Raw genomic sequence first — 8,891 nt, 5'->3', positions numbered from 1 at the left:
CTATGGCACTCTTTCACACACTAATTTATTTAATTCAATTTAATATAATTTATTAATCTCCAAGGGGGAAATTCAGCTGACAATATAAACAACACTTAAAATATGATGTTATGATATATGAGTCACTTTTTTCCTTGCAAAATGCTTCAAAATGCCACTAACCCTAAATATATATAATAACATTTAGGATAAATGAGTAAAAATAAAAAAAGAAGACAAAAACACACAATATTTGCACAATAATTTAGATTTATTTCAGTATTAGGACATCTAAACTTACACTTCACATAATGCATAAAAGTTCAAGTAAAAAAAACAATTTTTGATACAAACCAAAATATAAAACGTAGCTTTGTACAGCCGTGAGATAACATAAATGCAGTAATGGAGGTATTAGACTGAATGTCAGAGTCTCAGAGTGTTTGCCAGCTTCCTCTCTGTCTGGGTAAGAATCTCATGCTGAGATGTTCAGCCTCCTGCTGATGCTCAACGGGCTGCTGGGAGAGGTTGTTGGTCTGTGGGAGGCAGTCCAGGGTCAAGCCCTCATGGGGGCAAACAGAGTACTGGGAGAGCAACGTTACCAGGATGGATTTCATCATCACCATGGCGATGTGCTTGCCAACGCAGGAGCGAGGGCCCGAGCCGAACGGCTGGAAGTAACGGCGAGGAGCCTGAAGGAGGACAGAGGGAAGAGGCAGTTAAACCCCCTGACAACATAATAGTGTAATGATTTAATAAAAGCTTGGCACTCAAAAGTCATCAGGGCTGTGTGTGTGTGTGTGTGTGTGTGTGTGTGTGTGGTTTAAACCATATTTGATTGACAGTAGCAATATAAACAAACAATCATCAGATTCTGATTCAAATGTTAAGTCCTGATTGGTGCACAGGAGTACGGAGTACAGCTAAGCCCCGCCCACTTCGAACCAGTAGGAAAAGCAAAGATGAAAAAAGAAAAAAATAAGTGTGAAATCTCCTGTACAAAATCCAATATTGTTCTAACTTTGGCAGAAAATTGTGCCTTCATGTCGGTTCCTATTGCTCAAAGTAAGGAGCTGAATGGGAAAACAGGCTTTCATGGTCTTCAAGAGTTTATTTATTTGCTTTAAGTTATTTTCTCTTACACTTTTGAGTGCCAGAGTTGCAGATATAACCTCAATTTGGCAAAAAATTATACATCTACGTACATTTTTTTCAAAGTTTTCCAGACTGAATTCATTGGCTTTGAGGAAAAACTCAGTCCGGTGCATGCGGCCGGTGTTCAGGATGATATTTGTACCCTTTGGTACCCTGTAGCCATCTATGATGTCATCAGACAGGGCTCGACGCATGGTGAAGTCCACCACAGGGTGGAAGCGCAAGCATTCGTTGATGAAGCTCTCCAGCACCTGCAGCTTTTGAAGGTCACCATTCTGAAGCTGTCTCTCACCTGCAGCGAGATGGTGGCAATGAGATGTCATGACACTTAAACACTCACTACTTCTAGCTCTTAATCTCTACTGCATTTCATCTTACCTACAACGGTGTCTATCTCCTGCAGCAGCTGCAGCTCCACATCTGGATTCTGTTTGAGGAGCAGCAGCATGAAGAAGAGGCTGATGGACAGGGTGTCTGGTGCTGCGATCACCATCTCCAACACGCACTGCCTCACGTTCTCTGCAGACAGTTCGCCATGGTTCTGAAAACACACACACACAGACACACACAAATGTAATTAAGCTGACTGGTGTTACTTGGCAGTAAAAAAGTGTATTTGATCAATAGAGTATTTCTGAGATATGGTTTGAAGTCTGAAAGGGCTTTTAAAAAAGGACAAAGGGGACTTTTATTTGAAATTGAGGAACTTTGAGTGTTTGCCAAAAGTACTGGCAGCGGTTCAAACTCTCCGACTGACCTGTGCAAATATGAGCTCTGCAGTGAAGTTGATGTTATCAAGCTTATCTGCCTGCTCCATGTCTCTCCTCTTCTGCTCTACAAGACTTTCTATGGCGTCTTGCAGCTCCTGGCTGTGAGATGACAGATAGATCACACTTGATTATAAAAGAAGAGCTCACCCAGAAAACCTAAAGGTGGGCCTGTGTATGAAGGAGAATGAATAATAATAATAAAGTGATGGAGTGACTCACGCTGCTGTCTTGTGCCTCTGGTGAATCCAGTCAAACTTGAAGTAGACGTCAGGTTTGATCAACACAGTCTGCCATGTGTCAAAATACTTAAGGATCTTCAGCAGCAGTTCTTTTTCTGGACAGAGGGTCAAACAAATGCATCAGGAGCACAAAACCTACGCCCTTGAACAGATATCTGATTAACAACATGCATGATACTGTAAACTAAGAGATTAATGCATGTCTACTCACCATTGACAGGTATATCCAGGAAGAGTCTGTTGGAGATGTTGACCACGGTGCAGCGCAGCAAACTGAGGACATCCACATGACCCAAACCGTCCAGGTTGTCCAGGTGAGTCTGTGTGGCGGAGACACTGACCTCCACTGTCTGCTGCAAGCCCGGACCTGTCAGGGCTGATGCAGAAAGTCAAATATATCACATCTGAAATCCCTGAATAGCTGGATCAAGTCTGCCAGAATAATCAGAGGTTAAAATGTTACCTTTGGAGAAGTAGGTGCGAATCTTTTTCCACAGCTCCACGTTGTTGTTGAATATGATGCCTCTCTCGTTCATGCCAATGCAGCTGAGTCCCTGCTTGCTCCCAAAACGTGACGTGTAATTCCCATTTTTTAGTACGTGGTGCACCGCTGATGCCCTAATGTGTGACAGAAAAACAAAATTACAAATCAGATTATGAATTTACACCTGGATTGACTGGTGACTTCATTCATCAGCATGAACAGAGGTGACCAACCTGCTGAGTACGAGTGTCTCCTCTCCATTGATCCAGACTCTCACAATGTCTCCATACTTGTTGTTGTAGTAGTTGCTGGCTGTGCCTATGCCAGTCCAGATGAACCTCACATATGACAGAAGTGGCCCCAAACCCAGATAGAAAGACGGACCTGTTGTGGTAAATGCCAGTGACGTATCTCAGCTTAAGTGACAGTATTGCCACCTGCACAAAGAAAGTAACTGCAAAGCTTCAAACTATTGACCCTACCTGGCACCGTTTTCTTGTCTGTGTGGCTCCAGGCAGCCAGCAGCACACAGATAAGCAAGATTAGGAGTCTGGTTGCCACGGAGATGCCCAGTGATCCCACTGCAGTGCCGTTTGGAGACATAGTGGCCAGGTCTGCCACCATGTCATCCAAACCCACAGGAGTCATCGCCCGTTCACAAGCAGAGATGAGATCCATAAGAAGGCAGATTTAAAACAACCTGCACCACAACTGCACAAACCCAGCAACAGGTCCGAGTGATGAGAGCTGCCTCAACACAGCTTGCTCCTTATATGTAGTCTGAGCTGGGTTACGAGCTGGGTCAGGGTAATGCAAAAGCCACAACAGAGGAGGAGAAAGGTAAACAATACAGTCACAGCCTTGAGGGGTTGGATTTGAGCCTGTGCCCTTGAGCGTACAGGACTCAGTTCATTTCATGTTGTGAGTTCACAGATTATATTTGACAGTTTGGTGATGAGAAGCAAGTTTGGCTCCCCCTTTGAACATCAAAAGAATCTGATTGGATCCCACAAAGAGGAAATCAATGTATTTACGTCATTAGCTTTATCTGTCCTGCAAAATTAAATTCTGTGTTTTTTTAAGAGACATCCATTTTATCTATAAAAGGAAGACACACAAGGAAAATCTCGAATTAAATGCTGCATTTAAAATGCTTTCTGTTTTAAATATTATTTTTGAAATAATATAAACTGTATCTGTCATTACAATATACAGTATATGTGATCAAATTCCTCCATCACACCACCAGCAGATGGAGGAGCAGAGCAGGGAGGCGTTAAACTGGATCTTAAGATTTACTGCAACATGATGAAAACAAAATCATGAACACTGGTGTTTATGAGATGACTATAAACACAGGTTCTGTAGCAGCTCTCTGTCTCACTCACTCAGGGCTGTAGCTACCATTGAAGCCAGGAAGTTATGTTATTGGCATTTGTTGGGGGATTGGAGGACCCTGATTATTTGTAATTCAGAGTTATACATACTGGGGATTTTAAAGACAGATACCGTATTGATTAAGATCATTAAATTTGACTGTTTTCAGGTCACGAAAAATAAAGACATACATGAATAAATAGAAAACTGTGCTCTCACTAATGCAACAATAATTCTCACCACTGAAAATTGTACTGAAGTGGAGGGAGTTCTTAGAAAACGGCTTTTAGATTATCATGTAGTGAAGCTGCTATGAATAAAAAAACTAATAGGGCAGCTGATTAAATATTCAAATTATTAGGATTATTTTGCAGACTCAGATTCATTACCTCAGTATTTTTAAGCTCTTGTCTTGTACTTGAGATTATTTTTTGACTATTCATGGTTTCATCAAACCCTATTATTTGTGTACGGTATCCTCTGTGTCTATCTAAACATATCTTACACACATATTCGTGCAACTTAATTCTGACAGCCATTGACTTGTTATGTCATGACTACAAAATGAAACATCAATCATATTAATAGGAATGACAGAAATATGATGATGATAGCAAGGATTAAATATAAATTGTAAAATATCCTTGGTGAAGGTATGGAAAAGAATACAAAGGAATAAAAGGGGGGTCGCAGCCCTCAGTGCTCCAGTTACCACTGGCACCACTGTTGGCTTTGCTCACCACATCTTTTCTAGCTCCTCTTTCAGCCCTTGGTGTTTTTGAGATTCTCATGTCCTGATGTTGCTGTCACTGGGGATTGCTGCATTGATCATCACTGCCTTTTGCTGTTGTTTCTATTATGTAAACTTATTGTCCCAATTTTTTAGTCAGTCGTTTTATTGAACAGGAATGCAGCCAGTAGCAGCAAAATAGGCTGCAAAGTAACCACTCAGAGGCATTTATGCACTGACAGTTTACATTCACTAAAAGTGTTTTGTTTTTGGTTTTTTTTTTTGCCACTAACAGGCTCAGATCATTGTAAGTGTCTGACAACGTTATGGAAAGAAACCATACAGAGACAGACCTTTTTGTGAAATAGTAAGATCCTTTTTGTTTAATCAGGAACGGCCCCAAAATTGTCATCACCAAACCCACCAGACTCCATTTGAATAAAGAGTAATTTTGTCATTGTAAAACACACTTCATTCAAAATTGACAGAAACAAAATGAAGATCACTGGTTTGGTTGGAATAAATCCTTAATTCACCCAGTTAGATGTGAAAATATGCTGCATTTATACACGCTAAAATGATTGTAGTCATGTCAATTAAAAAATTGTGCTTCCCATTAGTCACTTAGACAAAAATATGGAGGAGCAGGCAGGTTTAAAGATACCAAAATTACCCTTTAATTTTAGGCAGGGTGGATATTTTTTTTATTTTCTATTATTTCACTATTTATGACCATGTCTGACTATGTCTTTGTTCCATTTGCTCATTCCGTATAAAGGACTCTGTGAATTCACTCACCGCCTACATTTGACTCCAAGAATGCGCATAGTTCAAATGAGCGACTGTGTGCTGAGGGCCTGCCTTGATAACGATGCCCTGTATGATGGCTCGGACCTAGATTGTTCTGCATGATTACGCGGGGACAACAACCCCGTTTCTCCCGAAAACAGAGGTTAATGTAACCTTGTCTCTGTGCTCTGTGTTGTGGTCAACCACATCTTTGTCTCCGCCACATGTGAGGAGAGTTGTTCAGAAGTGAACAAACAAGATTGATAGAGAGCTGGAGGACAGTGGTTAAATGTCAGAATATGTATGATGTCGGAACAGAATTTATCAACTCCTCTTTGAGGCCTGATAAGCAGTCAAAGTGGAAAATAAGAGGGGATATGAATTCAGACTCGTGATATGAGGCCTGCCTGAGCAACCTTTAGGAATTGATCTCACAATTCAGATTGAAGGGGGCATTGCAGAGATGGTAAAGAGATGTGACAACAGTAGATAAACTCGCTGCCCAACCACCGCTCTCACAAACCACTGTGAGTTATGTGCTATGGACAGTATTACTGCCTGTCCCATCACTTCACTTATGTAATAAATTCCTCTTACATAACATACCGGACTTGAAGTTCTGAGACTCTTCTCAATTGTGTATGTTTCTCATTGCATTAAATTCAGATTTAGACTGTTTAGGGGTTCAGTTTTTCCCTGATTTTCTTTAGTACACTATTTTACTGAATGGTTACTGACTGGTTTGCATTCCCCTCAGTTTGGAGAAGCAGATAAGAGTACCAACATGAAGGCTAAGCAATGGACTGATGTGGAGGGGTCAACAACAACATGTATTTTTGCCACCAAAAATAGTCCCACCTAAAAAAAAATCAATATCTGTCGAAGTGCATGCTATCTGAGATCTATAGCTGTTGTATCACTCTCTTCAAAGCCAGACTCCATTGAGAAAACTAGTAATTTAACATGGCTGAACACAGGAGCTGCTGGTCAACAGCTGCCTCGATTAGTTTGTTAGTGTGTGTTATTGTTTGACTTTGACATTTAAAAGGGTTAGTTTGGATTCACCAAAGTCACACAATAACGCAAACTAACTAACTAATTGAGGCAGTGGTAGACCAGCAGCTCTCGTGTTCAGTGAGCCAAAATTACTGTTTTTATCAATGGAGTCGGGTGGCTTTGACGAGAGTAGATGGGGAAGTTCAGTCATGTTTTAATGTTATTTCAACAGCAGAACATAGTTAGAGTTTGGCATCTAGACTCTGGCCTAATCACTCCCCACAGATATATCTACATTATATTGGGAAGTGATGATTAAATATTTGGAGCTCAGTTCCTGCAGGTGGATGCTGGAGGTAGGGCTGAAAGAGCGAGTAGCAGTACTGATGAAGGGCAGCGGTGATGTAGACGATGCAAAGGGAGAGCTGGGAAGATTTTGCAGCTTAAATAGACTGCCAAATTGGGAGGGTGTGTTTTGTAGATAACATATGTAGAGTGACGTATGACGTGTGTGTATGAATCAGAGCAGCTCGAGCTGACTGCCTGAAGTAGCTTGCGGGTGTCGCTCCATTTGTTAACGGCCTCCCTGTTGGAACAGACTGTGAAAATATGTTTTGCTGCTGCCCCCCTGTCCACAGCCATAAATTTGCTCAGGTAATACACTGACTATGCATAAGTGCCTCATACAACCCCACTTCAAAAAATCCGAACTGTCCCTTTAATGCAATTTATTCTGTTTTTTTAATTCTCAGTGACTTTGCTGACTTGTAGTTTCTAAATAATTAAACTTGTGGTACTTCATAGATAACAGTTTAAAGAGAAAAAAAGGCACTTGGACAGAGAAAAGAGATGGGTGGGAGGATAAAGTTTGTGGGAATACGTGTCCATCTGGGTGTCCTTGGCTTGCAGCAGCAGGATGGACATGAATCTCTCAGCTCTATGGTAAGAGGCAAGATAAGGCCACTCTCCCAGCAGCTGCACCTCGGGAAGGGAGAGAACAGAACCAGCAAAGGTCACTGAGAGACCAGAGGGTGAGAAGATTTTGTGGGCATGCTGACATGCTGTTATTAATGCATCCTCGCTTTCATTTAGCTGCTTTGCAAAGATTATAAAAAATATTTTTAAGATCCTTGTGGTGCAGTCTTTCCCTTGAGTATTTTAAATCAGAGAGGTGGAACGAATGGTTGCTTTTTGTTCCTAGTCTCAGCTGGTCGAGCTCAGAGCGCAGTGAATGAGAGACAACAAAGGAACGACCTCAGTGCTCTTAAGACCGTATGTGCTTACACGTATACACATCTGCTAGAGCGATTCAAGCTGTCCAACAACTGGCTGTCGGTAACCTACAGCCTCAGGCAGGAGCCCACATACTGCAGCTCCGGTCAACAGAGACCAGGACCGCAATCTCACAGTAATACTGCTTTATATTTCTCTCTCTACCTCTTCCTGTGCATGAGTGTGTGTGTGTGTGTGGGGGCATCAAAGTTATATGGGGCATAATAAGGCTGTAAGAGCATGTAGGTCAGCTACATGAATCCAGCCCCACTCCACATCGCCAGAGAGGCCAATTAACCGTCTTATTGAAACAAAATTTGTTATTACAGTAATAACAGAACCTGCACTTGAGTCAAAAAGGGGAAGCACCAACTCTCTTTCACAGTGAAGGATGCCTCAAATGCCTGGAGTTTTTTTTTCCTGTCATCTTTGCGGTGAAATGTCACTTTTCTGGCCCAAATCAAAGCAATGGAAATGGGTCATGGTTGCAGTTGGTGGATGGAAGCTGTGAGGATGTGACATGGATCAGTGCCGGGGGAGAAATGATGGGAGGATGCAGGAGTGGACATGAACTCAGTGGGAACTACAATGATGTTAATGCATTTTGATGTCATGTATTTGCTTTTCATTCAACATTGGCTCTGTTGTACTTCTACTATGACTTATAATAATAATGATAATGTGTAAAAGTCTGTAAACATCAATGACCAGTCAGTTTGTCTGGTGTTACTCAAGCTTTCACGTGTTATGTATGTGAGTACTTTTGTGCGTACATTGTGCAAATGTGTATGTCTGTGTGTGTGTGTGTGTGTGTGTGTGTGTGTGTGTGTGTGTGTGTGTGTGTGTGATGTCAGTCTGCCCACGGCGGTGCAGTAGAATGGGTTATGCTGAATATAAATCAGGTGACTGAACAGGCGGGGGTTTCATCCCAGACAAGCCCAGAAGATTGTGTAATGCCCACTCCTACATTACTGGTTTGCATGTGCGCACACACACACACACACACACACACACACACACATATACACAACCCCTTCTCCACTTGGCGAACAACACAACAAGCACTGTATTTACCAGTCTGCCTTCAGAAAGACAACCCG

General features: G+C 41.8%; 1 protein-coding gene across 1 annotated transcript; it reads right to left on the bottom strand.

Moving 5' to 3' along the window:
- Positions 1-206: 206 nt before the first annotated feature.
- Positions 207-3,350, bottom strand: cyp19a1a (cytochrome P450, family 19, subfamily A, polypeptide 1a). The gene is made up of 9 exons (XM_033630188.1): positions 3,110-3,350; positions 2,861-3,011; positions 2,607-2,761; positions 2,355-2,519; positions 2,124-2,238; positions 1,892-2,003; positions 1,513-1,675; positions 1,185-1,426; positions 207-671 (listed from the first exon to the last, which is right to left on the bottom strand). The coding sequence occupies exons 1-9, from the start codon at positions 3,303-3,305 to the stop codon at positions 414-416; spliced, it is 1,557 nt and encodes a 518-aa protein (XP_033486079.1). The 5' UTR covers positions 3,306-3,350; the 3' UTR covers positions 207-413.
- Between the last annotated feature and the right edge of the window lie 5,541 nt (positions 3,351-8,891).

This window comes from Epinephelus lanceolatus, chromosome 2 (genome assembly GCF_041903045.1).
Source record: "Epinephelus lanceolatus isolate andai-2023 chromosome 2, ASM4190304v1, whole genome shotgun sequence".
NCBI classification, from domain to species: domain Eukaryota; kingdom Metazoa; phylum Chordata; class Actinopteri; order Perciformes; family Serranidae; genus Epinephelus; species Epinephelus lanceolatus.
The sequence above is the reverse complement of the archived record's forward strand: the minus strand, read 5'-3'. Positions and strand labels throughout refer to the sequence as shown.

Bases quoted from the DNA above. Each gene is read 5' to 3' on its own strand.
- cyp19a1a (XM_033630188.1), bottom strand. From the start codon at position 3,305: ATGGATCTCATCTCTGCTTGTGAACGGGCGATGACTCCTGTGGGTTTG. The intron at 3,012-3,109 runs GTAGGGTCAATA...TTACCACAACAG, and splicing joins AGACAAGAAAACGGTGCCAG to GTCCGTCTTTCTATCTGGGT. The intron at 1,676-1,891 runs GTCAGTCGGAGA...GTGTGTTTTCAG, and splicing joins CAGAGCTCATATTTGCACAG to AACCATGGCGAACTGTCTGC.